At 51.3% G+C, this 27,166-nt stretch overlaps 11 protein-coding genes across 11 annotated transcripts; 8 read left to right on the plus strand and 3 right to left on the minus strand.

Moving 5' to 3' along the window:
- Positions 1 to 229: 229 nt before the first annotated feature.
- On the plus strand, positions 230 to 2,905 carry PtrM4_034360 (topoisomerase II-associated protein PAT1; the record flags this gene model as incomplete). Its single annotated transcript, XM_066104075.1, has 5 exons — positions 230 to 351; positions 410 to 605; positions 690 to 941; positions 1,098 to 2,155; positions 2,200 to 2,905. The coding sequence occupies 5 exons, from the start codon at positions 230 to 232 to the stop codon at positions 2,903 to 2,905; spliced, it is 2,334 nt and encodes a 777-aa protein (XP_065966277.1).
- Positions 2,906 to 4,812: 1,907 nt separating this feature from the next.
- PtrM4_034370 (Asp multi-domain protein) lies at positions 4,813 to 6,163 on the plus strand (the record flags this gene model as incomplete). Its single annotated transcript, XM_001939263.2, has 2 exons — positions 4,813 to 5,213; positions 5,266 to 6,163. 2 exons carry the CDS (start codon positions 4,813 to 4,815, stop codon positions 6,161 to 6,163), a joined length of 1,299 nt encoding a protein of 432 aa, XP_001939298.2.
- Positions 6,164 to 6,535: 372 nt separating this feature from the next.
- On the plus strand, positions 6,536 to 9,607 carry PtrM4_034380 (uncharacterized protein; the record flags this gene model as incomplete). The annotated part of the gene is made up of 3 exons (XM_066104076.1): positions 6,536 to 7,177; positions 7,222 to 9,267; positions 9,317 to 9,607. 3 exons carry the CDS (start codon positions 6,536 to 6,538, stop codon positions 9,605 to 9,607), a joined length of 2,979 nt encoding a protein of 992 aa, XP_065966278.1.
- A 274-nt stretch (positions 9,608 to 9,881) lies between these two features.
- Positions 9,882 to 10,544, plus strand: PtrM4_034390 (DUF775 domain protein; the record flags this gene model as incomplete). Its single annotated transcript, XM_001939265.2, has 1 exon — positions 9,882 to 10,544. The coding sequence occupies one exon, from the start codon at positions 9,882 to 9,884 to the stop codon at positions 10,542 to 10,544; it is 663 nt and encodes a 220-aa protein (XP_001939300.1).
- A 1,097-nt stretch (positions 10,545 to 11,641) lies between these two features.
- PtrM4_034400 (AnsB, L-asparaginase-archaeal Glu-tRNAGln amidotransferase subunit D) lies at positions 11,642 to 12,807 on the plus strand (the record flags this gene model as incomplete). The annotated part of the gene is made up of 2 exons (XM_001939266.2): positions 11,642 to 12,217; positions 12,274 to 12,807. 2 exons carry the CDS (start codon positions 11,642 to 11,644, stop codon positions 12,805 to 12,807), a joined length of 1,110 nt encoding a protein of 369 aa, XP_001939301.2.
- Positions 12,808 to 13,202: 395 nt separating this feature from the next.
- On the plus strand, positions 13,203 to 14,675 carry PtrM4_034410 (Oxysterol-BP domain containing protein; the record flags this gene model as incomplete). The annotated part of the gene is made up of 1 exon (XM_066104077.1): positions 13,203 to 14,675. One exon carries the CDS (start codon positions 13,203 to 13,205, stop codon positions 14,673 to 14,675), a length of 1,473 nt encoding a protein of 490 aa, XP_065966279.1.
- A 565-nt stretch (positions 14,676 to 15,240) lies between these two features.
- PtrM4_034420 (O-ag-pol-Wzy multi-domain protein) lies at positions 15,241 to 16,597 on the minus strand (the record flags this gene model as incomplete). The annotated part of the gene is made up of 4 exons (XM_001939267.1): positions 15,241 to 15,778; positions 15,834 to 16,219; positions 16,274 to 16,492; positions 16,559 to 16,597. The coding sequence occupies 4 exons, from the start codon at positions 16,595 to 16,597 to the stop codon at positions 15,241 to 15,243; spliced, it is 1,182 nt and encodes a 393-aa protein (XP_001939302.1).
- Positions 16,598 to 17,900: 1,303 nt separating this feature from the next.
- On the minus strand, positions 17,901 to 19,462 carry PtrM4_034430 (uncharacterized protein; the record flags this gene model as incomplete). Its single annotated transcript, XM_066104078.1, has 2 exons — positions 17,901 to 19,388; positions 19,448 to 19,462. The coding sequence occupies 2 exons, from the start codon at positions 19,460 to 19,462 to the stop codon at positions 17,901 to 17,903; spliced, it is 1,503 nt and encodes a 500-aa protein (XP_065966280.1).
- Positions 19,463 to 20,508: 1,046 nt separating this feature from the next.
- PtrM4_034440 (PdxH, Pyridoxamine-phosphate oxidase) lies at positions 20,509 to 21,240 on the plus strand (the record flags this gene model as incomplete). The annotated part of the gene is made up of 1 exon (XM_001939269.2): positions 20,509 to 21,240. One exon carries the CDS (start codon positions 20,509 to 20,511, stop codon positions 21,238 to 21,240), a length of 732 nt encoding a protein of 243 aa, XP_001939304.1.
- An 874-nt stretch (positions 21,241 to 22,114) lies between these two features.
- On the minus strand, positions 22,115 to 22,979 carry PtrM4_034450 (Sin-N domain containing protein; the record flags this gene model as incomplete). The annotated part of the gene is made up of 2 exons (XM_001939270.2): positions 22,115 to 22,383; positions 22,436 to 22,979. 2 exons carry the CDS (start codon positions 22,977 to 22,979, stop codon positions 22,115 to 22,117), a joined length of 813 nt encoding a protein of 270 aa, XP_001939305.2.
- Positions 22,980 to 23,211: 232 nt separating this feature from the next.
- PtrM4_034460 (MMS1-N multi-domain protein) lies at positions 23,212 to 26,664 on the plus strand (the record flags this gene model as incomplete). The annotated part of the gene is made up of 3 exons (XM_001939271.1): positions 23,212 to 23,306; positions 23,355 to 26,307; positions 26,365 to 26,664. 3 exons carry the CDS (start codon positions 23,212 to 23,214, stop codon positions 26,662 to 26,664), a joined length of 3,348 nt encoding a protein of 1,115 aa, XP_001939306.1.
- Between the last annotated feature and the right edge of the window lie 502 nt (positions 26,665 to 27,166).

The following is a 27,166-nucleotide window of genomic DNA, read 5'->3' on the forward strand; positions in this document are numbered from 1 at the left end:
CAACAACAACAACAACAATTGTCACCTGCCCCCCGCCCCCCATCGACGTCGTCTGTGTCATTCTATATCCGCACCTGCCGAATAGTGACTGTCGTTTGCTGCGCTCATGCGACCGCCGCCTGACAAATCTACCTTTACCCGGCATCCAACACCGCCCGCATTAAATATCATCACCACTGCGCTATAAGCTTATCCACGCAACCACCCACGCTGGGCACCACGACCCAACATGTCTTTCTTTGGCTTTGATACGAGCCTGCCGCGTGATCACGGTCATGCTTCTAATGCTCCCGGCTTTGGCCAGCACGATGCCTTCGCCGCGCTCGGCGGTGGGGCAATCGAAGGCGATGTGTATGTTGCGCTCCATTGCTCTGTGACTCCCACAGCCCCAACTGACGTCGACAAACAGCATTGACTTTGAAGAAACCTACGACGGCCTCGGCGACCAGCTCGATGATGAGGCTGATGATCTCAATGACGACACCTTCGGAGGTGGTCCTGCAACGCAGCAGTCTGTGGGCAAGCACTTTGACTTTGCCGGCCAGACGTCCATGGTCTCGAGCACACTGCAAGAGGAGCAGATGCTTTACCAGGCTCGAAACCAAGTCCCTCGTCAGCAGCAACAGCAACAACAGGCGCACCAGCAGCAGTACCAGCAGCAATACCAGCAAAGGCCCCCGGTCCCGCAGGCCTCCAAGCCCAATCGAACTGGCTATGAGAGCTACAAGGACCCCGAGTACATCCCTCAGCTCGAGGCTCGTGCCGACATCTGGGGCCTCAAGCCCAAGGCGTCGGCTTCGCAGCAGCAGCAGCAATCCTCGCCACAGCCTGCCATGGCTACCCAACAAGCTCCTCCATCGAGGAAGGTCATGAGCATGGAGGAGGTCGAGGCCATGATGCGCGCACAGTCTATTGGTAACGACCCCAGGGCTACCCCTCCGGTCCAGCAAGTCCCGCAGGGCTTCCCGGGCTATCCTCAGCAGCAGTACCAGCAGCAGCAACAGCAGCAATATCCTGGTGTCCCTGGCGGACCCATGTCTGGCCAATACGCACCCCAGATTCTACAAAGGCCTCAACAACAGCAGCACTCACGGCAGGTTCGAGCTGAGCTCCCGGATCACCCTATCCGATCCCAGCCACCTCAGCAGCCCACCATCCTCCAGCGGCAAAGACCTCAGTCGAACGAACATGTCGCTCAGCAACAGAGACAGGGGCCACCGCAGCCTCAAGCCCAAGGCCCATCTGGACAACCCCGTCACATTTTGCAGAACCCCAACCGTCTCTCTGGTCAAGGTCAGCCCATGGTTCAGACTGGCCCTCAAGCTGGCCGTGGTCAACCTGCAGCGCATAACAGAGGTCCTTCGTTTCCCGGCATGGTCATTACTCACCCAGAGCAACTTCTTCAACTATCAGAGGCAGAACGTGCGGCCTTCCTTGAAGAAGACGCCAAGCGAGCTAAGCGGAACCATAAGATTGCTTTATTGGCCAAAGACAACGGCCTGATGACACCCCAAGATAAGAATTTCATAACCAGAATCCAGTTGCAGCAGCTGATGACTGCCACTGGCAACTTGGAGGAGAGGGGACCTGAAGCAGCCATCGCCGAAGACTTTTACTACCAGGTCTTCAGCCAGATTCGCGGTGCTCCACGTCACAATCCCCAGCAGCCAGCCAGTCAATTTGCCCAGACCTACCTGTTCCAGACCAACAACAGGTTTGGCGCCCGCAGACAGGGTCGGGGAGGTGACAATCACATGCAACGCATGGAACAGCAGATTCAGCGAGCCGTTGAAGCTGCCAAAGCGAGGCCAAAGGCCCGACAGCTTGTTGTTGAAGGAAGTCTTGGAAAGATTGCGTTTAGCAACTCCAAGACCCCACGTCCGCTGCTCAATCTCAAGCGCCCCGAGACCAACGACAAGCTTCCAAAATCTCATAAGTCTTCTATTGCCGATCGCAAAGAAGCTCTCCGCAACATCGAGGCTGTATACAGAAGCCTCATGCAGATGGAAGACCATGAGCGAGCCATGCCACCACCGATCCAAGAAGGCAGTCCCCCTGAGGCTATTCAGGCACATATGGAATGGCGATCGAAGATTGACGTCCTCCACGAGCAACTCTGGTCGAACACGAAGATCATGGAACCCATCAACCCCAGGTATGTTTTAACCCCAAGGAAGTCGCTTTTGCTAACTTGACCAGCGCACCTCACCCCTTCATTTCTATCCTCTCGCACGCCAAGGGAAAGAAGGTCATTCCGCGCCTCTTCCGCCACATCAACGAACAAGAACGTATCACAGTCGTGACCATGATTGTGGTTCACCTTGATGCTCTCTCGGTAGTTGGCCATGCCATCGCCACGCCCGATGAGCCTTTGAGCGCAGCGATCCGAGAAGAAGTCGACCTTTTCTCTCAAACTGTCATGTCGCCCATCCATGCGCACATCTCAGACGCGCCCCTGAACATTGTCATCGGTCTTCTTGGTCTTGTCCTAGATCGTACCAACCTCCATGTCGTTGCTAGAAGCAAGATTGGTCTGACGCTACTGACCTTTCTGATTTCTCGTGCCGAACTCCTGAAGCAATCAGCTCCCGAGATGGTTACCGACTGGCAGCAATGGACCAACCTTTACAACCGTCTGTTCGACGTCATCGAGCCTGTTCTTCCTTATCTGTTCCCTGGAAGTATCAACGATACCGACGACATGTACATCTGGCAGTTCCTCGCCGCGATGGGTGTGGGAGCTAGTCCCGAGCAGCAACAGAGGCTTGTGCTCGGCGTCAAAGATCGTGTTATGGAAACTGTGGCTGTCAGCAAGGCGTTGCCAGCTGACATGGCGAGTGCTCGAACATCGAACGTGAATCTTTTCATGAGGGCCATCGGTCTGGATGTGGAACTTCTTGGATGAAAAGATTTGAGTAGTAATGCCTGGTTCATCCCGAGTTATCGTAAACTAGCTGTTGCGCCGTGCGGTAGGCCGACGTTAGGAGCACGATGCGAAGTCCGAGTGGAGGAGACGTGAGCGCACTTGGATGTGCAGAATCAATACCACACATGGTTTTTGCCTGGGTTAGACGTCTACGATGAAGCAGCCCAGCATGGTTGAGTGTCGAGCCTCGGGTCTCGATGAACGAGCGAGGAGAACTAGGTCTTGTCGGCCATTCACTACTGTCACTTTAGTGAGAGAGACGGGTGTAAGAGCTGCTGAAGGAGGAGCGGCATATTATGATGGAACTGAAAAGCGCTGTCACTTAGCATTCGAATATACGCAATTGATTTCATGTCAGATAAGCTTCTGTTCATAGCAAACTGCATTTTTCGCACAGGCCTGTGCAGCACACCTGCGACTTCCTCCCCACAACCAAAGCATGGTACCTTCGGCTTCCCGAGCTTCATAGTTCAGGTTCATTCCGGTTTCTTTTCCCAACGGCCAAGACACATACATCATTCCTAATGTGGACCCTTTGCCGGTTGGAGGTTCATGCGAACTCCGAGCTGGCGAAACTGAAGGCACGCTCCCTCCTTGCCGTGTCACTCGCTCAACTTGGCGTCTCCACATGGAAATCTTATGCCTGTAGCACATTTCTCTGGTGTTTTCGTTGCACGGGGCCACAGGTCGCGGTTTGAGTACTGCCGGAGATGGGTTTATCAAGTTCCACCAACAGGTTCTCAGCGTGTTGAACCGTGGGCTCCGCTTCAACGGGTGCCCCAGACTGTTTGTCGCCCGACTGGGCGCCAAACCGCTATGAAGCATGTTTTTGCCGGTGAAGCATGTTTGAGAAACACACATCAGGTTGGTTGGTCGTGAGGAAACACCGCCACCGACATGGCAATTACGCGTGGCTACTTGTTGTGCAGGCTGCTTCCTTTCGAGTTGCGGGTTGGCGGGTCCACTGTTTCAAGCTTGTCTGGCCTTGGCATTCTAAAACACTTCGCCGCCATGTTCGTCAGCTCGTCGCCCACTCATCGCTCGCCCGCTCATGCCGACGGTGGCATAACTGCGCCTCATCATCGACAAGCGGCTGTGCAGAGACCGACATGCGCTGCGAAGATGATGCTAAAACGCGCATCTGGGTGGGAACTTGCTGACAGAACCGCCTTCCCCGCACTTATTGATACAACATCACAACACCTTCGATCAGCTGTCTTGTGCGACTTTACCCGTCCAAGGTGCCACAGTGTTGAAACGCAACTGCAGCGCGAGCCATGCTTCTTGCTAGTACATCCACAATTCTTTGACAGATTTGCTAGGACGCGTAACATACTCCATCACCCTTCCGATATCTCTTCGATGAGGCTGGAGGGGGCTTGAACCAATCATACGAAGTATCCAAGGCCCATAAGGCTCGTTTCGAATTTGTGTTAGCCAAATTCGAGTCCTTCTAGACTTTCTGCCTGAGAAGGTGACAGGAACTAGGCTTGATGTCCACCATAGATGACTATTAGTGCAGTACGCGTAGCGTTTCGTCATACAAACGATGTGGATACCACTTTGCTCTCGAGTATCGCTTAGTGCTCTCATACCATCTATCATGCGTCGGCATCGGATCGGAGTGCAGGGTGCGGGTTTCATATTTTCCTTAGGTTTTACTTACTGCACGGCTGTGGTTGCAAAGACATTCCTTCTTTAAAAGCAACCTCTTCGCACCCTCCTTCATCACCACATCCATTAGGCCGAGCCTGTGTTCTGTTTCTTTCGAGGTTGTGTTTTGTTTCCTGTCTTTGTTCCTTTCTTCCGTTCTCTCATCCACCTTTTTCCTTCCCTTCCAAACGACAGGTCTTTTACCTCCGGCTGCCGGTCAGCATTAGCTCAACATGCCTTCATTCAAAATTCTCCTCTTTGTCGCTCTTTTGGCAGCTGTCGTGCTAGCTGTTCCCGCCCCAACACTCAGGAGGGGCCTTCAAAAACGTTCATTCGAGATTCCCAGACAGATCAACAGGGCTCACCCCACTGGACCCAATGGAATGGTTGCCATGAGACAGGTGTTCAGGAAGTACAACTTCAAAGTCAAGGAAGACTTCATGGTCAAGGAGGGCTTCATTTCCTTCAACAAGCAAGCCGGAAACTCGTCTGCCACAGCCGCTGCCGCCGGTGGCAACAAGACCTCCGGAAGTGTCGCCGCCAACCCGGCGAACAACGCTGCCCTCTTTCTGTCTCCCGTGGACATCGGCGGTCAGATGCTCAACTTGGACTTCGACTCTGGCTCTTCCGATCTGTAAGCTTCATCTTCCCACCCAGGCTACGCTTCACTAACACCTTTTGCTCAGTTGGTGTTTCAGTACTGATCTTGACCCTCAGCTCATTGGCCAACACGCAGCCTTTGATGCCTCAAAGTCTACTACCTTCAAGAAGACTGCAGGCGCGCAATGGAAGATCAGCTACGGAGATGGTTCTGGTGCTGCCGGTACCGTTGGCACTGATACCGTCACCATCGGAGGCGTAAAGGTCGAGGGACAAACTGTCGAGCTTGCCAATGCTGTCTCTCAGTCCTTCGTCCAAGACACCAACACTGACGGTCTTGTCGGTCTTGCCTTCTCCAAACTCAACACTGTCAACGACGGCACCAAGAAGACTCCAGCAAAGACCTTTTTCGACAACGTCATGCCCAACCTGGACATGCCTGTCTTCACTGCCGATCTCAACCCAGACGGCAGCGGAACGTACGCGTTCGGCAAGATTGATTCCACAAAGTTCGTAGGCGAAATGGCGTGGGTGCCCGTCAAGGCCGAGACTGGTTTCTGGCAATTCGGCTCTACCAAATTCGCTGTCGGTGACCAGCTTTTCGAGAACCCTCAAGGCTCTGACGCCATTGCCGACACCGGTACATCGCTTCTCCTTGTTGACCAGCAGGTCGCCGAGGCATACTACTCGCAAGTCAAGGGTGCTCAGCTCAACGCTCAGGTCGGTGGTTTCATCTACCCATGCAACGCCAAACTGCCCGACATGAGCGTCGCCATCGGTGACTCCTACATGGCCAAGATCCCGGGTAGCCAGATCACCTTCGCAACTGTTGATGCCGCAAACACGACTTGCTTTGGTGGTGTACAAGGAAACCAGGGTGGAGGTCTCCAGATCTACGGTGACGTTATGTTCCGATCGCAGCTTGTCGCTTTCAACGGCGGCAACCAGTCGCTCGGACTTGGCCAGAAGCCTGCTCCTAAATAAGCGCACAGCTCCGTTATGATTGCATGCATTCAGTAGGGGCATGTAAAGCCTACTGACTTGTACATAATTCGATATCCCTTGCACATTCTTTTAAGTACATACGGCCGGAAAAATTCATAGCTATACTGCATAGCCAGAATCTAATATAAATAACAATTCGCGCACAGCGCTCTAATGACTTTTCTCTGTAAGTCTTCAACTCAAAGTGACATTCCGGTGTGACCATGACCACGTGGAAGCGCTAGCTAAAGGGAGCGAAGAAGCGGAAGGCGCATCCCAAGCTTGAGACTGACCTTCAACGAGCGACGAAACGCAACTTTACCTGCACTATTCCTAATTCCTTGCCAATCCTTACTGAGAAACATTACATTCATGGCAACTATTGAGCTAGAGCTCGATCTGGAGCCTGTCTCGCAGGAGGATACAGAGCTCAGCATCATTGAGTACGCCCGGTCGCACGGAATCTGTGTAGACTACACAACTGAACGCTTGCACACTGTCGGTATTCAGGTGCCATCGAGTGATGACATTGATCAAGATTTCTCCGGTCCCTCAGATGCTGACGTTAGGAGTACTACCGAGGCACTGATCAAAGAGCGGCTTGCGATAAACAGAGATGCAGCTCTTTTTTTGAAATCGGCATATTCTCTTCAGGAGGTGCTTACATTTGATCCATTCGCGACAGACAGGCGGAGATGGATGCTCGATCTGAAACTGGAACTTCCGGTCCTCAAATCCGACTACGAGCTCGACTTACTGAGCTTTGGCAGTACAGCGTTACCCGAGTTCCGAGAACTACTAATACCATCCGAAGTTATTGTTGAGCAGAACGACGAAGGACTGGAGTGGCCGAAAAAGTATCTGGACTATTCTGCGCAGTGCGATGCAAAAGCCAGGAGTGAGAGGCTCTGCATCTCCAAAGATGCACTCATTTACCTGCAAAATACTCTGAAGGATGCATGGGTACGAGAGGATTGTCAGAGAATTGTAAATGAGACTCTGCAATATAAACCGGTATGTGGAATTGTCCACTGGGATCACTGCGCTGATTAATGCAGAAACAGACTACCCAACTTATCACACCACCACTGCTTCCACAGTCCCCGACACTGACCCCATACATTCCATCGCCACCTGCCAATCGTCTACCGCTAGCTTCTGAAAGTAGTGATTCGGTTGCTGTAGAAGCTCAAGCCTTGCACAGTCAGATATTGTCAGTAGACTCTCTTCTGCGTCAGGACTCAGATAGCAGTGACTCAATGCTACTCGACATCACTCATACGCCACAAGTCAGCCCAACCTTCGAAACGCGCTCATTATCTGTATTGAAACGTAGAGCTGAGGATTTGAAAGTAGAGTGTCCTCTAACACCACCCATGTTTTCTACTTCTCCCAGGAAGAAGCTCAAGTCCGTTTCTTTTGCAGAAACGCCGCACGAGTACATCTCGAACCAACCAATGGGGAAAGAAAAGATCAATGGCGACTTTGACGACAATATCGACGAGACTTCCAGTATCGACTTTGATGGACTTGTCCAGGAACTTGCGCCACTGGCTGAACGAGCGAAGAAAATGATTGAGAATGAGCGACTGTCTGGTGCTGACACAACTGCGCGGGTTGATGTGCCGGATGTCGACTTTTCACTGCCTGCGGCACCCTGGGACGAATACAGTCAGCAAAAAGGTGACGACTGTCTTCCTGGTGACACAGGATTACAAGCGCAAACAGAGTTTTTGTTGAGAATCAAACGTGAGGATCTCAAGTCGATGAACTTATGGCATGGTCTATCAGTCTCAGAAAGGGAACTACCCTGGGGCTTTTTGATGACCAAAGTTTCAACATTGAGTTTAGAAGAGAAGCTCCATGGTGATTCTGAGATAGACAGAATCATTATGAGAACAACGATGGAGAGCATTGCAACTAGCGCAGCGCAAGTGTGGAAACGTGAAGGTTTGCGAATCCTCGATGGAGAGGAAGAAGAGGAAAACCTAGAACCAGATGAAACTAGAGAAAGGCGGGACATGGAATCTTTGCTACGTAAGCGGAAATTGGAGATCGAGGAGGAAGCCGCAGAGCAGTACCGCAGACAAAAGGTCTCGCAGTATGATGAGCGGAAAGACTATGGATACCCCACACAAGCGCAACAAAATCACTACGAAGATGAAGCCGTGTCGATACAACACCGCCTACCGAGATCGCAAGTAAAGCCAATGGAGTACAGCCGCGAACGGCCGCCAGCATCGACTGCTCGTCGGAAGAGTCTACAACCACCTGATGGTATCGGTAATGGGCTCATGTTTGGAGGCTTTTCAGCGACCACGGCGCTTCACAAGTTCATGGAAACACGTGGAAAACATGTAGAGTCTGCTCGCACTAGTACGAGCAAAACGCCTCTAATCGAACATTGCCCCCAGTCAGAGACTCCGACCCTAGGTATACCGTCGAAAGGGCCTTCTGATTCAACAGAGCTCCAGGCTCAGCAAACAACAACTGAGCCAAAAGAGACAGATAAATCACAGGGGCAAACATGCGAAGAGACCGAGCCCACACTCCCTGCCATCCCGAGCAATCTGGCGCCTTGCTCATTCGTGATCTCTTCAACCTTCTTACAGCAAAGAGGATTGCTGAAACGAATTGAACAACTTTACCCAATGGCTGAAATGATTTACCGAGACTATACACTGCCCCACTCACCAGCTAAGGAAGCGGAGATGATCCTTTCGCCATCCACGGGCCTGATTTTTACTACGTTGCAGAAAGTCAAACAACGAGCCCTACCTGGCCAGCCAGATCGATCACAAGTAAAGGAGTCTGTACTCGAACTGCAGTCGAGATATGAGAGGTTAGTAGTTGTGGTCAGCGAAGGACTGAGCCGTGAGATGGAAGCGCTAGGCTCGAGCCGACCAGATGATTCACGTGATCAAGATGCGCTGAAAGCTTTCGAGGCCTTTTCAACTCAAGCTGAAAGCGATGTACTTGTTCAATATGTCCGTGGAGGTGAGAAGGCTCTCGCGAACTCCATAGTGGTGGAGATGTCGAAATATGGATTGCCATACGGCTCGGTGGATATTTGCGACATAAGGCTAGTAGCGCAAGAGACAAGCGTAAGCATAACGGTAATCCCAACTTCCAAGGCCATCTAACATGAACCAGTGGGAATGCTTTCTACGCCGAATTGGGCTAAATCCTTTTGCCGCGCAGGCGATCGTGGCATGGCTCAAACTGCCCGTCAACGTACAAGTTCCACTTCTCTCAAGCTCATCCCTTCCATCTGTCCATTCGAAGAGTGTATCAGTAGCCAGACTCCCGCGCTTCTTGACAATGAGCGAAGAACAAAGGATACACTGCTTTCATGCTCTTATGGGTGGAAGCAGGATCTTGAATAGAGTTAGTAAGCTGCTAGACCAGGAGTGGCTCAGCGCGGCGCATGGTTTCAGGATGTGAGTGAGCAAGTTTGGAATGGAGGAAATATGGGGTGTATTTAGTTTCCAAGAAAAGGTGGTGGGGAGCAGCATGATGTTCTCAAACAAAGAATGTCAGGCCGCAAGCGGCATAGTTAACTGAGGTGAAGCTTGGGCCCGCAATGACGCAGACCCGACGCGAAATATCTCGAAACTTCGTGACTGTTGTATGATTCAACGTGCATACGCCCGGCCTGCAGCCTGACTGCAATCTCGAGTACTTTTCTTTCATAAAGCAAACCACTTCCGATTCCACCATGTCTTCGGTCGGCGTAATAATTTCTGGACGCCCCGTCGTCACCGAGCCTTCTTCCGTAATATCGCAGACGCAGTTCGCATTCCAGATACCGTCACAACCCTCCTTCTCGCACATTGTCGTCTTTCTCCTTCCCGGGGTTACGCTTCCAGATGGCACAGCAGCCGCTGTATACGCGCAATTACCAGGCACGAGCGACTTCAAGCTCCTAGGAGCAATCGCAAACGAAAAGCCCAGCGCGATATTCAAAGTCAACACAAAAGCTGGTGAGCCGGCGGGTGGTGGTATTGGGGATGATAATGCCATGATAGACGAAGGAGTGTCCATGGATGCAACGACCGGTAGCACGGCGCCGCTAGCCCTCGGTATAAGCGTCGAGCCTGCTCAACAAGTCGCTGCTGCCCTTGCGCAGAACAAGGCCCAAGATGCTGCAGCCTTGGTGACACCGGCTATGGGTCAAGGGAACGAGATAGTGCTAAGAGGGCAGAAGAGTGTAGATACAAAGGTACTGGCCCAAAGGATAATCAAGAATTGTTATGACTTTTTGACAAGCTGGGGAACGGGAGATACAGTTCCGCTGAAGGCGTTTCAGGCATGGTGGACTAAGTTCGAGGGCAAGATCGAAAGGGATCCAGGCTTTCTAGAGAGAAGCGATGGGGGCTGAAGCTAAGGTATAGTGGGAATGCCGAGATGAGGGTGCATGGAGACATTTCAGGTATTGGAGGACGTGGTTTACGCCATACTGTTGAGTTGATACGATATGCAGCCACATCGAAAAGTCTTACTCACTTCATTCCTCTCTGGCTCCGCTTATACCTCGAATGCGCCCACGATTCGTTCGGTGCCCCTTCCGGCTGTCGGTTCGCCTGTTCAACCACCACGCCACTACGTAGGCTTTGGATATTTGTCGCTGGTATCGCGCTTCTGGTTGATGTCACAACGGCTCCTACGTCACACTCTTGCGAAACATCTGCCTTCGCAAGGTTTGGAAGAATACCTTCGTGTTGTCCGATAATGGAACAGACATCGTGATGCGAATATAGCGCGGTGGCAGGGCGATGGAGGCACTTGATGGCTAAAGTAGGCGTCACTAGATAAGTTGCTCAAAAATCTGCACTTTATAGATGCGACAAGATCTACAAGATTAAATGGCAAACATGGCGGCAGTGCAAATTCAAGAAAATTTCGTAAATCCAAGCTTTCGTGGGTAGCAGTAGTAGCAGCATATCATCTACACAATGCTCCATCTGCCTTCCTGATTCGGAAGACGGAAGTAAGCGGGTATCGGATAGCGACTAAGGAGCAACACGCACCCATGACTAAAACGTACGCAGACTGCCAACGGCTATCTATACAGACTGTCAGTCATTGGACTTTGCTAACGCAAGCTTGGCACTCTTTCCGCATGTCTCCTAGTGGCTTGAGAACGTGTGGGTTATCGCATGGAAGCCCCACTGATAAGTACAGCGATAACCGGTCCAGTCTTGTGAGGCGGCATAGCCAAGCACTTCTTTCGTTGCTGCTACTCGTGAATTGTTCGTTTCCAATCATCAGCGGGGTTACCATAACGGCATGATGTCAGTTCGCTTACTCTAGCTCAATGATGGCTGATAAGAGGCCGTGGGATAGGCATGTCACGGCCGAGGATAGGATTTACATATTGCTTCTCTACCAGGGACGTTGGAGAAGTATAAGAAGCTGAGTTTGCCTAACGGATACGATGATCAAGGAATCGCCGACTGGTGCTTCTCAGACACCAAGATGAAGGTTACTATTCAACTCTTCCCCCTCTTCACATCCCTGGCTGTGGCCTCACCGATTGACCTTAGTCAATCAAATCTTCATCGACTATTTGTACGCCAGGATATTCAAACTCCAATTAACGCATCGCTCCCAAATGTCACAATTTTTGCCACTGGCGGCACAATCGCATCACAGGGTAGTACCAACACTCAAACCACTGGCTACTCTATCGGTCTTGGAGTCCAGCAATTAGTTGATGCTGTTCCTGAACTATTGAACATATCAAACATTGTTGGATACCAGACTTCTAATGTCGCCTCTGGTAGTGTCAATGAGACAGTTAGTCTGAGTCTGGCCCATATGATCAACAAAGAGCTGGCGAAAGATGAAATTTCAGGTGTAGTCGTCACACATGGCACGGATACATTGGAGGAAACGGCCTTTTTCCTCGAGAGCACTGTCAATTCTACCAAACCAGTTATCATCGTTGGAGCTATGAGACCAGCGACGGCACTCTCGGCGGACGGCCCCTTGAACTTATATCAGGCTGTCACCCTTGCTGGGTCGCCTGCAGGGCGAAATCGTGGCACCATGGTAAGAATGGGACATACGATTCATGTTTCAAAGCATACACTAACCTGGCGGTTCAGATCGTACTGAATGACCGCATCGGCTCTGCGTTCTACACCACCAAAAACAATGCCAACACGCTCGACACATTCTTCTCAACCGAAGCCGGTCAACTAGGCGTTTTCATCAACCAAGTCCCATTCTTCTTTTTCGCCCCCTCGGAGCCCGTAGGCCGCACAGTCTTCGACGTATCCAATGTAACAGAACTGGCATCTGTGTCCATTCTCTACGCACATCAGGACATGAAACCCGAGCTTTTTCAGGCTGCCTACGAAGCCGGTGCCCAGGGCATCGTCTACGCGGGTGTAGGTGCGGGAGGTGTGTCTAGTAAAGCGAGCTTAGCTGCCGAAGCTCTGCACAATACGACGGGTATCCCGATTGTAGCTAGTCATCGGAGTGCAGACGGTATGGTGCCTGATGGACGTGGTTATACTATTTCAAGTGGGTTTTACAATCCACAGAAGGCGAGGGTGTTGCTACAGTTGGGTCTTACGATGGGATGGAGTGAGGATAAGATTAGGGAGGCTTTTGCGGCGAGTTACCCAATGCCATGAGAATATTCTTGTCGGGTTATGATTGTTAGTTACTATAAGATAGACGTTTGCCTGCGATACAAGTAGAAGTTTTCCAACCCCTGTCTAGTTTTGCTTGTACAGTTGTCTGACGTTGTACCTTAAGCTCACGGAAGAGCCCGAGTGACAAAACGTACACAAAGTACCGGCTAAGCGTTAGCGTTGAGACTGTAAGCCGATCAAACATGGCTGAAAGTGCGATTGAGCCTTAGAGTCTTATGTGCACTGCCCCAGATCTAACCACGCTAGCGCCGCATTTGCAAGGCGAGCAACACCGACGTCATGACTTGGCGCTACCTAGAGAAACAAACACACCTCATAACTACGCCACTGTGCGCTTCTAAGATGCATTCTAATAGTATATTTCATCAGCTATCATGTCTAACGACATCGCCTCGAACCGATCCGGTCTCAAAGAGTTTATTGGCTCCATAGCAACTATTTCGGGAGATCTTTCGAACATCACAGTGCCGCCGTTCGTACTAGCAGAGAACTCAACTGTCGAGATTCCACAATACTGGGCTGACCATCCATATCTATGGGCTTCCCCGGCATCAGAAGAGAATCCCGAGAAGCGAGCGCTGCTCGTATTGAAGAACTTCTTGGGCTCCTTACGTGGCCAGCAATATGCAGGGCGCGATGAAGCTGATGGTGTCAAGAAACCCTTGAACGCCTTCCTTGGCGAAATGTTCCTTGGAAGTTGGAATAGTGAGGAGCTTGGAGAGACAAGACTAATTTCTGAGCAAGTTGGTCATCATCCACCGGTCACGGCATGTTATCTATGGAACAATAAGATGGGTATCCGAGCCGAGGGGTTTACGCAACAAGAGATTACGTTTTCGGGGAGTGTGAGTATTAAGCAAAAGGGATATGCCATTGTACATGTCGACAAGTATGACGAGGATTATTTACTTCCCTTGCCAAACATTAAAGTCAAGGGTCTGCTAGGAGGCACTCCTCACCCAGAATTGGACGGGGAGTACTCTCTCATCTCATCCAATGGATACATATCGCACATCAAATTTGAGGGCAAATCACTCTTCGGATCCGGCCATAAGAATAGCTTCAGGGCACGCTTCTTCCACGCCGATCATCCGGATGATACGATTTACACAATTGAGGGCGCTTGGAACAGTACTTTCACTATCAAGGATGCACGCAGCGGCACGGACATTGAAACTTTTGATGTGCGAGCTATCAAACAAGAACGTATGATCGTACCCCCTCTCTCAGAACAAGACCCCTGGGAGAGCAGGAAAGCCTGGAACGGCGTCATCTCCGCATTACGTAGCAGCAATATGAAGGGTGTATCGACGGCCAAAAACGCACTCGAAAATGGACAGCGACAGATGCGCAAAGACGAAGAAGCCCGCGGAGCAACTTTCAGTCCCATCTTCTTCACCAGAGTCGACCGGGATCAGGTCTTTGACAAATTAGTCCAACATGACCCCATTGGATACACCGTTGACCCCGAGGGCGGCATATGGAAGGTGGACCGGGACGCTGCCGAGCACAAGACGCGGCCTTTCCACGCTGGTCTCACGCCTGCAAACGAAAAAACGGGAATATCCAACGGGGACTCGCAGTGTGATAGGAGAGAGCAAAACGCAAATTCACAACATCGTGGGGCCGCGCACACGGCAGGTACTCATAGCCCAAACGGTCACGTGCCGAATGGTGGCCCAGTGCAACAAATCCCGGAAATAAACCAGCCACATGAGCGAAACCCTGAGAACTCGGCACTTCAGCGTACTAAACCGGCACCAGGAACGCAAGAAGTCAATGCGTTTGAGCCGTCGAATGAGCAAATCGAAAACTTCTTACGTAGCAGGACGGGCAATGTTGGGTGAAGTACGGACCCAAGCACCGGGTAGAGAGCGTTTTTTTTGGCCGGTCACGCTACTAGGGACTTGGTCGTTGCGGCTTTTTGTGGAGACGGCTGGATGGGCGATGCGTACCGTAATCTGCCGTGTGGTTGATGATTAATCCGTCAGTTTCGGGTCGGTCGGGTGGGGATTCGGGAGGTGGGTTTTTGGGAATGATTCGGGTAGTCGAGAGTCGTGACTGATTACTTGACCAGTGTGTAAGCTATGCCTAAGAATCATGATTCATTATCAGCCGCGTGATTCAAAGGCCTGAAAGTCACCCGTTTTAGACATGACCGTTTTTTGTCTGTCGCCTGATTCAGTCGAAAAAATACTGTGCCCGTGTTTCGTTCATACTAAGCATGATGAAGAATGTAAAAAAAAATTCTTTCTAACTAAGTAGCTATAGTTTTTTATGTATTTATTTTCATTTATCTGTTTGTCCGTATGCAAGCGGTGGTATCGTGAGAAATTTATTTAACTACAAATATTAATATCATGTAACGTATCCCATCCATGAGCTTTGTTATTCATCTGCCTCCCTAAAGGCTCACCGTAACCGCCTCTCGTTTTTCTGATTAATATGCGTCTCCATCGTGATGGCGCCTATGCGGCACTCTTCATCAGATACCTTCCCACCGCCCTTGATTCTCCACGTGTTGAATACCTTGTCGCTTTTTTCATTCTCCGCCGAGAGGTCATCCCGCAACCGCATGGGCTGTAAGTTACCCATTCCGTAGTCCTCGTCGAGATCTTTGCTAGCATGCTTCTTTTCTGTCTTGAGCAACGAACGTGTGAAGCTGAAGATGCTGGGCTTCTTGTGCGACTCGAGTGTAGGGTCACCGTTCCATTTTGGGGTGCGCATGCCTGAAGGGTTACCACCCGAATGGCCAAACGTGGATGAGTTGAGGCCGAGTGAGGCCGAGACTTGCCGCCACAGGGGGCGCAGAGTGGCGAGGGAGCCGGCGGTGATGGCGAGACCCTGTTCGATGTCGGACCAGATCGCAATATCGACAGTGGCCCAGAGGAAATCCGGGTTCCGGAAGTCCATTACGTAGCCCATGCGGACGACGACAGCTAGACTGGCACTGTAAGGGGCTCGTTAGTCGAGTGAAAAACGGCGAAACAAGGGGGTAAACGTACATGCAACCCATGCCTAGAATGGGAATCAACATGATTCTCGTCTTGTACGACATGTTCAAGCCCCAGATGAGGAAGAAAGGCAGTATGGCGAAGGTGAAGTCGCTGATAACGGAGATGGCGCTGTACAGGAAAGTAAGGCCGATGATTACGTCGACATTGACACAAGTCCCTCCCTCGATGTGTTTGTTCCAGAAGAAGCTAACTGGTGAACACTGGAACAGTGTGACGAAGAAGAAGATGAGACCGGTGAGAACGGTAAGTCCCATGGCACTGTAGATGATGTATTTGTGAAGGGCCTTGACGGTAACGCGGAGGAGGAAGAGGCCAATGGATATCTTAGATGTGATCATGGCCCAGCAGTAGGCAATGTAACATAACCACCAGTACTGCGCATACTTTTAGCCACTGTATCAAAAGCAAGATTGGAGGAAAAAACCTACTCGCATTGCTTTGTATTGTTGCTCATATGACAGTGTGTCCATGTGACGACCAGTGCCGTAGTGAACACCACCTATCGCGCATGTTGCGAACATAACATGAGCAATCAACGCTGCCATCATCCAGTAGTCATCAGCTCCGAAGGCTTTGACGATGCGTGTCCGTACCCAGACCCGCAAGACAGTAGTGATAAAGGCAAGAGAAACGAATGTCGAGCATATCTGCACACACAAATCAGTGACCAGCCCCTAAAGAAAACACACGCTTCAGTGAAGCAACAAACATACCGCCGTGAGCTCCGGTCCACGGTTCTGAGTTGAAGCCATGATGGAAATCTAGTTCACCCCAGGATCCTCTAGGAACGGGGCAAATAAAGCAATCATATACCTTCAGTACCCAAGGCATTGGGTGTCAACCGCGAGTCAACCAGGCGTTCAACTAAGCGAGTCTCGATCGATGGGATGGCTGTCCAGGGGAAAAAGCGGCTCATAGCTCCTGCCCTGCGGCACATGGGAATGGACACACCGCCGGCAAATGGCATAGGGTCCAGCAGCACGCTCCACGCAGATCCAACGTTGAAGCGTTGCAAAACAGACTAGGAAGGCCACCATGACCCGTTTCCATTCTCGGATCTATTGTTGCGATGCTCCGTAGTCGTTATGCCTGATGCGGCCGGATGATCCCAATACCTTTTGATAAGCAGCACACTTGCGGGTTCGTGAACTCCCGCAACCTTCTTAGACTACCCGCACTTCATCCCCCTCTCGTATAACGGACTGTCCTCCGTTGATCGATTGACCGGTCTCGGGGTCAACTGTCAGAACTCTCTAAGCGCCACTACACGCTACCTAAGCAATCAGATCCGCTCCACAGGCCCGGAACTGGAACTGGAATTTTCTTGATGTCAAGTCTAGCCCGGCTAATACCGAGTTTCACTGTCGCGTGGCACACAGACGGGAACGATCTGCATGGGTCCGGGAGCCGTCATATCGCGTACGACTGGCGCGAGTCTGCATGGCCGTCGACACTGTGTTGGGATAGAATCTCCGCCCAGAAGTTTGTAAGCGAAGGGGCGCTAGCACTGTTTTGGTAGTTAGGCAGCGTGGAAAAGATAGGGATACCTCGTACATCGGCGACCACGCTACGGTGTAGGGCTAACCGAGAGTCGTGAAACTCGCATATCATGTGCCGAGGCATGGAATCTGTGGATAGTTGGGCGACGGACCACGACTCGTAAGAGTGCCCAGCAGTGCACTTGGGGACGGCACGATTGAGTAGCGCTGCCACACGGCACTCCTTCGCCTCTGATCGCCCAAGGATGCAGCTCCGGCATGTACGTAAGGTTCATGACAAGCAACACATGCAGCGAGCAAAGGGGGAGCTATGTATAGTTAGAGATATGAGGTACCCGATCACATCATCCTTGTTGCGCACTTTCGGACTTCACATATCACTCCCCCACAGTCAAATAAACCCACGATGCTGGGAAGATCGGCCTCAACAGCATCCGGAAGTGGCCGGCAACGGATACATGTTTGAGGGGCCAGTACCGGCACAGCAATCAATCAGATGGATGGCGCGACGATCATGATGCGCTCTAGGGCCCTGGGTCCACCACATGGTCGTATTCTATTCTGGCACGTGTTCCCCACTACCTCGACAGTAGCAACTTGACTTCACTGTAACATCCGCTACAGCAAGCGCGATCCGCAACTGCTGCCCAACGATTCCCGCCTCATCTTTTCTTCCCAACTTGACGAGACACTCATGGTACCCATGCAGCGCCCAAACGTTGTTCGGATGTTGTCTTGCCCTTGGTAGACTATCATCAAACCCCAGATCAGCCTTGTAGGCCGCTCCCGCTTCTTCTATTCGGCCCTGTTCCATCAACAACGCTGCATAGGCATGTCTTGTTGGCTGCATCCAGGGCCATGGCTCAGCGTAAGTAAGTTTATCGTCCAACTCAATGGCTGTTTCAAGGTGCTTGAAAGCCAGCTCGTAATTGCCTTTGCGGTACTCGAGCTCCCCGTCCAACATTGCTATACCAACCTGAAGAACGACTGAAGCTCGATTTGGGAAGTCTCCACAGATGCGGGATGCTGGGATCCGCTCCACCGCAGCGCCCAGGTCGGCACGTTCCTTTTCTGCGTTCTCAATCTTGCCAGTAGCTGCATATGCCACGCCTTTCCCATAATGTATCATCGCTGTTGTCACGCAATGCAATTCCTTATCATGAGGCATCTCGAGCTGGATAAGATCGTCCCATCGCCCAAAGCGGACCAGTACATGAATGCGAACTGAAGCAAAGTTCTCGAGCCAATCCGCCATTGGCGGGCTTTCGACGCGTAGTAACGATACAGGCAGCGAGGCCTCCATCCGTTCGACCGTATCTAGTGCAACCTTGGACTGTCCAGCAAACATGGCTGCATAAATGAGCGAATGGTAATTGTGCATCATGTAGAACATATAAAAGCTCGTGGATCCATGTTCAGCGACGTACTTTTCGTCAGCGAGACACGCGTCCGCATTGGAGTCTATAGCTCTTCGGTAGTCACCGACCAGGATGTCCAGATGGGATGGCATATGGACCAAGTGTCCAGCGTCTGGATTAAGTTTTCGTAGGCGATCTGCGCAAACCAGTGCTGCTTCCGGTGTCTTGGACATCTCCATGAGATGTATGTACAAGTGCGGGATTCCCGGATGCTCATGTGAGCGACTATCTTGTAGTGCCTTTTCCAGGACCGCCTTGGCCTCTAGTGAACGAGCTCCAGGAGTTGGTTCACCGGTCTTGAGATCCCATAGATCCCATGCAGAGAGGCAGACGAGAGAATCTGCATAGAGAGACGCAATGTCAAGGTCATCAGAGAAACGCTCATGAACAACCTTCATGGCCTCTGCGTACTCCCTGTTGCATGCAACAAATGCAGCTTCGTTGAGATCTTTTGGCACGCGTACCTGAATTGCGTCGATCAACGCCCTCTCGAGTTCCGTGGCCTTGGATGCGTATTGCTTGGCCTTGATATTTGCATTGTTGATCCTTCCCAATGTCGCCTTCAGCTCTTTTTCGTCGAACAAGTCCCAAGGCTTGTTATAATTCGGACCGAGCACAAAGGCAAGCTATAACCAGTGATCAGACAAAACGTCCTGCATGCCCACTTAAAGTTACGTTTACGTACGCCCCAGTAAGCCATGGCGCATCCTGCATCTTTCTCAATAGCTCGCTCGAAGCACCGGGCGGACTCCTCGTGATGAAATGCGTAGCTCCACACCAAGCCGCGATCAAACCAAGTCTGGGCTTCCGGGCTGCATGTGGTGATCTTTCTATGAAAAGAGCCAAGATTATATCGATAGGAATTGGTCTTTGTCATTGTGATCGAGTCGAGGTTCGTGCCTAAGGTTGTGGTGTTGGCGATGAGAAGATGGATGCGCCCGAGGAGCGGGATGTCGCCGTGTCCCGTGTCCTGAAACAGCATTCGCCTAACCTTCTTGAGTCAAATCGATCTTGTGCCTCGTACGATGGCTTTGCGAATAGGAGCGTCCTTTTGTGATTGCAGAACTTGTTTCTCCAAGTAGACCGAGCCTGAGCCGAATTGGCAAGTTGCATAGTTGCTCACAAAAACAATCGTCTTTACACATCTACGCTCCTGCTTCTATGAGGTACAGCAATGACAACAGCACATGTCAACATTTGATCTCAACCGTAGCCATGAAGCTATCCGGAGTACTGATTCAAAGAAAAATCAATGCCAAATTCGAACTCGCAAGTGACAAGAGTTTTCACTGTGAACGTGATCGAGGCGTTTGTATCTAGCAGCAATACCGGCATTTCACATTTTGACAGATGTCTTCCTTCTGGAGTCCTTCGAATTCAGTATCGATTTGATGAGATCATGAGGAGAGTAAAGTGACAGGAGCCTTTGCTTTGACAACTTGAGATGATGGGAAGACATATCAATATCTGTGAGAATCACGCTAGTATCTCGTTACGTCACCCCACTTCGTTCCGATCGCGACAACTCATTCCGAAGGGTACCTGTCACCGTGTCACATGTCATGCAAGCCACTTGCTATTAACTCAATTTCCACCACACGCATCCTTCCGATGATTGCAACAAGAGCTCTTTCTTCAACTAGCAAATTTCACAGAGCTACGACACGGACACTAGCCCTTCTTTCTAGCAACACATCTCCACAACATATATCCTACCGCATACTCCAACACCGCCGCCAAACCAGCATGCTGCACGCCGCCGGTGAATCCGCGAAAAAAATCTTCGCCCCAACATCGAACTCTAAAGATCCAGGCCATGCAACCCAGTACAACAAAGGCGCGCTAGACCGCTCCGACCTGCTCCCTTCCCCAACGGAGCAATTCCACAAGTGGTTCCAAGAAGCTCAAAGCAATGGTGTTTACCAGCCCGAAACCGTAACCTTTTCCACTGCCGAGCTCCCTAGTGGCCGCGTCTCGGCACGAGTCGTCTATATGAAAGAGCTTGATGACCGCGGCTTCGTCATCTATAGTAACTGGGACACGAGCCGCAAAGCGAGCGATGTGCGGAGTAATCCTCACGCAGCACTGACGTTTTATTGGCGCGAACTTGAGCGTCAAGTGCGTGTTGAAGGGCCCGTCGAACGGCTTACAGATGAGGAGTCACAGGTTTACTATGATACGCGGATCAGAGGATCGAGGATTGGTGCGTGGGCGAGTCAACAGAGTAGTGTGATTGAAGGAAGGGAGGAACTAGAGAAGAGAGTAGAGGATGTGGAGAAGAGATTTGAGGGCAAGGATAAGATTCCTGTACCGGAGTTTTGGGGAGGTCTGAGAGTTGTGCCGGAGATGGTCGAATTCTGGCAGGGAAGACCGAGCAGGTTGCATGATCGCTTTGTCTATCGGAAGGTTGACGGTGAGGGCCAGGAAGGCAAGGGAATCAAGGATTCGGAATGGAAGATTGAGAGGTTGAGCCCTTAGTTGGCACTCGCTTTACACTTATGTAATCTCCCCTCAGTTCTAGTACTTTATGACAAGATCTTCAGTACAAGTCTTTCAGGATTACAGTACATCACGAAGTGTTCGGTGCACCTTCATGCTTCAAGTCAATTTTCTGGGTTCATTGTAATATTGGAATCATGATCATGATATGTATACATGACCCTTTCGATCACCCCACCGGCCATCATCTTCCCTCTCATCGACTAATGGAAGTGCCAACCTGAATCCATCATATTCTTTTTCCCTACGCTGCCGATCGCTATATTCAATTAAGCAGGCTTGTTAGTCAGGAATCGAGACTCAGTCAGCAAAGATGGCTGCCGAAGGTGATATGCAAGGGTTTGATGTTGATGCTTTCCAGTAGTCTACGACAGAGTGATTAGAAATACGTCGCAAGACCCCCAAAAAATACCGAGATGCATCTGCGGCACCTTGGTATCTCACGGGTTGTGGCAGTGTTGGGGTATCTAAAGTCAGACATGATAATAGGCATCGGCTGTCATGCGTCATGATAATGATGGCTGAAGGTCTTTGCGACAGTCCAGGGTATCATGGTATGGCTGAAATCCACTTGCTCAACTCACTTGCGCCTCTTCGGCTTCTTCTTCTTCATCGTCTTCATCAAGCTCCGATTGCGAGTTGTCTGATATCTCAATGGGCTCCTCGGTGCCGCCGCGTTTGGCCTTCTTTCTGCCGCCTTTGCCGCTGATGGTATCGAGGAAGTCGTTGTTGTTATGCTTTGATTGGAGCTTGGGAGCGTTTGCGACGTCTTGGAGGAATAGGCGCTCGTCATAGGCGTTGAAGGCCCTGTTGTCCTAGAAAAGATGAGCTGCGCTCTGACAAGCGTGGCAAGTTAATATACCTGCTCGTCGTAATAGTTCAGCTTCTGCCATTGTTCTTGGTTGGTCGCCTTCATGAAAGCCTGAGTCAATTCTGCAGCTGTATCACCCCCGGTCTTCTTGACCTGTGCGAGGAAGGCCTTGGGCTCAGCGACCTTGGCGCCCTCTTGTGACTCCTTCTCGCGGCGGCGCTGGACTGCTTCGAGCTGGGCAGAGGCATCAATGTGGTGAAACTGTGTTCGGAGCTGGATGAGACCGTTGCAACGTGTGAGGTGGAGTTCGTCTGCGAGTGGTCAGCGCCTGCGTGCACAAACTACTGCCACCATGCTACTCACTATCGCGGAAAGCGCCTAGCATGTAAGTGGGCCCCTTGCCATCGTCCGACATGATCTGGCCGCCAAACGTCTGTACATTGAGTACATGGCCCTTTTCATTCGCATCCTCGAAATTGGCAACGTAATCTTCCAAGTTGTCGTCGTCCACGGTCGCAACGGGCGCAGCTGGGGCTCCTTCACCCGTGGCGCCAGGGCGGTTGGTGCTGCGGGGCATAGTCCGCTCGAAGCCAGAGGCGATACCGAAGGCCTTTTGGCCAAAGCCCTTGGTCTTGCGCATGGCCTCGCCATACTGGACACCAGTAACGCGGTTGAAGTTTTCATGGATGTTGAGCGGAACGTCGACCTCAATGAAGCCCGACTCTTTCTTCAAGCGCACTTCGGATGGCTTGCTCCCGAATTCCTTGGTGAGCTTCTTGTCTGGGGGACGGTTGATGTACTGTAACACATACAGCTCCTGCTCGGCCATGTCGGGCGTGATGTAGACATCGTACTCGGCCACAACTGGGTCGTCGTCCTCGACCTCCATGTCCACAGGATTAGCCATGCTATCAGCTCTTCTTTTTTGTCGGTGAAACGTCGGTCCCGTGAGTTGTTTGTGTGTGTGAAACAAAAAGCCAAAAGTTCCGCGCCCCGCAACGCGCAGTCGCGTGCGGTGGAGCCGCGGCCCGTGCAGCTCCATGACGGAATAGATCCGATATCTCCATCCCGCCAAACAGCAACAAGGCCAAATTGACAATCCGTCGTATTCATACTGCAGAGCGGTTTCAAACGTCGCCATGGCCTACATTGCACCCATTCACCGGCCCAGCAGCGTCAGACATGCGCTGAAGCTCAGCTTCCTGTCTCCAGATGAGGATTGCCTCGTGGTCGCGTATGCAACACCACGACATTACCATACAAAGCGCTAAGATTAGTACAGGAAGTCAAACAGACTCGAATTCTACACACAGGAATCCGATGGATTGGCCCTAAAACATTCAAAGGCCATCTATGGCAAGGTTACTATGCTTCAGAAGCTCCGGCCCGCGCTATCATCGACCGACCACCTCTTCGTAGGTACCGATCGTTTCATGTACTTTACCTTGTCATGGGATGCCGAAAAGAGACAGCTCCAAACAGAAAAGTCTTTTGCCAGCGTTGCCGACAATGCTGCAAGAGAATCGCAAACAGGCGAGAGATGTCACATCGACCCGTCAGGACGCTTCATGACGGTCGAAGTATACGAGGGCATCATAACTGTCATACCGCTGGTTCAGAGGGGAAAGAAGAGGAAGCAAGAGGCAGATATTGCCCACCTAGGGGAGCCCCAGCCCGTCCGATTACCCGAGATGTTCATTCGCTCGTCCGCCTTCCTCCGTCCACGATCACCCGACGAGAAGCCAAAGATGGCTCTTTTATACGAAGACACACACTCGCAAGTCAAATTGAAGCTACGAGAACTCACATATGCCGGCGACGAAGTAGACTTGCAAGAAGGAGAGATATGCGAGAGTGATCTCGAGCTTGGGTCTAGCCACTTAATACCAGTCGAGAAACCCTCACATGGCCTAGTAGTCATCGGAGAAACCTCGATAGGATACTACGATGATGAGAGTGGAGAGATACACTCGGAGCCGCTCGACGAGGCCACCATTTTCGTAGCCTGGGAGCGCATTGACGCCCAACGATTCGTGCTTGCCGATGATTACGGCCGCCTATATATGTTCATGCTGGTTTTGAGTGCACAAGGCAAGGTGCAGTCGTGGAAACTAGATATAATCGGACAGACGTCTCGGGCATCGACTTTGGTATATCTAGACGCGGGCTACGTCTATGTTGGCTCGCATCAAGGCGATTCGCAGGTCATCAAGATTGCAGAAAAGTCCATGGAGATTGTTCAGACTTTCTCTAACATTGCTCCAATACTCGATTTCACAATCATGGATATGGGGAACAGATCTGGCGAAGGCCAAACAAACGAATATTCTTCCGGCCAAGCACGGATAGTAACTGCCAGTGGCGCATACCAAGATGGCAGTCTTCGAAGTGTCCGAAGCGGGGTGGGACTAGAAGATCTTGGTGTGTTAGGCGAGATGGAGCACATCTCTGATCTTTTCAGCTTGAAGTCGACTGCGTCTGCACAGTACGCGGATACGTTACTAGTGAGTTTTGTCAATGAGTCGCGCATATTCCGCTTCGATCCTCAGGGCGAGGTGGAGGAAGTGGACGAGTTTGCTTCTCTCGCACTGGATGAGACAACACTAGCCGCGGCAAACATCTCACAAGGCCGAATTATACAAGTCACCAACGGGCGGGCTCGTATATGCGATCTAGATGGCGGCATGATCACATCTGAATGGCTACCAATGGGCGGGCCGACCATCACTGCAGCTTCCATCAACGAAAGCCATGTACTGGTATCCCTGGGGGGTGTAACCGTCGTGTCTATAAGCATGGCCAATGGTCTGCAGGTGGTCAAGGAGAAGACATTCGGTGCGGAAAGCCAAGTGGCTTGCATTGCTCTCCCATCAGACTCGAGCTCGATATGTTTCGTTGGTTTCTGGAACAATTCGGGACTCGCCATATGCTCTCTCGATACCCTGGAACCTGTCAAGACGGTCCAAATCTCCGATGATTCTGTTCCGCGCTCGTTACTGCTTACACAAATCTTCCCGGGACAACCACCGTCGCTTTTTGTCGCTCTGGCCGATGGTAATGTCGTTACATATGCTTTTGATCCGTCAACGCACGAGCTGTCTGGGAGAAAGAGCATTGTTCTCGGAACACGCGAAGCCACCTTCCGCGCTCTTCCCCGAGGTGATGGGCTTTTCAATGTCTTTGCAACCTGCGAGCATCCCTCTTTGATTTACTCATCCGAAGGTCGTCTCGTATACTCCGCCGTTACAGCCGAAAAAGCAACAACAGTGTGTCCATTCGATTCGGAAGCATACCCCGGCTCCGTCGCCATCGCCACCCCAGAAGATCTCCGCATCGCTCTTGTGGATACGGAGCGAACAACACACGTACAAACACTAAAGGTCGATGAAACAGTACGACGCATAGCATACTCGCCGAGTTTGAAAGCTTTCGGGCTCGGCACCATCAAGAGGATATTGAAAAACGGCGAGGAAGTGATGGCCAGTCACTTCAAGCTCGTCGACGAGATCCAATTCAAGGAACTAGACAGCTACGCTCTCAACGAAGAAGAACTCATAGAATGCGTCATGCGCTGCGAACTACCAGACGGCTCTGGCGGTGTCGCAGAGCGCTTCGTGATTGGCACCGCATACCTCGATGATCAAAGCACGACTTCAGAACGTGGCCGTATACTCATTCTCGAAGTAACACCAGAACGCATCCTCAAGCTCGTGATGGAAATTGCAGTAAAAGGCGGATGCAGATGTCTAGCAACATGCGAAGGCAAGATCGTGGCCGCGCTCATCAAGACAATAGTAATCTACGACGTCGAATATCCAACTCAAACCCCCTTCCTCACCAAACTAGCCACATTCCGCTGCTCCACAGCACCAATAGACATCACGGTCAACGGGCCCAAGATTGTGATTGCAGACCTCATGAAATCACTCGTCGTCGTTGAATACACAAAAGGCGAGGCGGGCCTTCCAGATAAACTGGTCGAAGTAGCGCGGCATTACCAGATTACGTGGGCCACAGCCGTGGCAGAGGTAGACACGAACATGTATCTCGAAAGCGACGCCGAGGGTAATCTTATGGTGCTATACCGCGACCCGAATGGTGTCACGGACGATGATAAGAGACGGTTGAATGTTAGCTCAGAGATGCTGCTCGGTGAAATGGTGAATCGTATACGTAGGATAGATGTCTTGACGGCTTCCGACGCGGTTGTTATTCCTAGAGCTTTCGTCGGTACTGTGAGTCCCCTCCACCCACATTCTTTCCTGGCGTATAATGTACTAAGAGTGAAACAGGTCGAAGGCTCCATCTATCTCTTCGGCCTCATATCTCCCGCCCACCAAAACCTCCTTATGACGCTGCAATCCAACCTCGGCGCTCTCATTCCCGCACCAGGCGACATGGACTTTGCCAAGTTCCGCGCGTTCAAGAATGGGGTAAGGCAAGAGGAGGAGCCGATGCGTTTTGTGGACGGGGAGTTTGTAGAGAGGTTTTTGGATCAGGGTGAGGAGGTGCAGGTCAAGGCTATTGAGGGGTTAGGTGTGGGACTTGAGGAGGTTAGAGGTTTGATTGAGGGGTTGAGACGGTTGCATTAAGGGGATCAGGGTCAAGTAGTCTTATTGCGCAGAACACATTTGTCACGACATGAGAGTCATGGACACATGTGTGGAATGAATGCAGTTGATTGATTGTAACCCGACTACTCTACACGTTTCTGGTAAGACGATGACGATAAGGGAATAACGTGGTAAGTTTTTGGTCCTGTCCGATGGTGGCGGTAACGGAAAGGCTTTGTAAGTTGAGTGGCCTTGGTTCGGAATGTTGGTCCCGGAAAGACGCCGTAAAATGATAAACGTTAGTCGGATGATGGCGGTAATAGCAACGTCTCGTAACCTAATTGATATGCGCCCAAACACCCTGCCTGCTAAATCACGGGCTAAATCAGATCCAAATACATTTCGACAATGAGAAAAGGCAGTCTCAATGCGTGTGCTCGACTGCCATGGGCTCGACAACAATGTCCTCGCCTTTGCGCTCGACGTCGTTTTTCTCTCCCTCAACGTCCACGTGATCCGCCTCGGCGTCTTCGTGTGGCTC

This window comes from Pyrenophora tritici-repentis, chromosome 1 (genome assembly GCF_003171515.1).
Source record: "Pyrenophora tritici-repentis strain M4 chromosome 1, whole genome shotgun sequence".
Classification (NCBI taxonomy): domain Eukaryota; kingdom Fungi; phylum Ascomycota; class Dothideomycetes; order Pleosporales; family Pleosporaceae; genus Pyrenophora; species Pyrenophora tritici-repentis.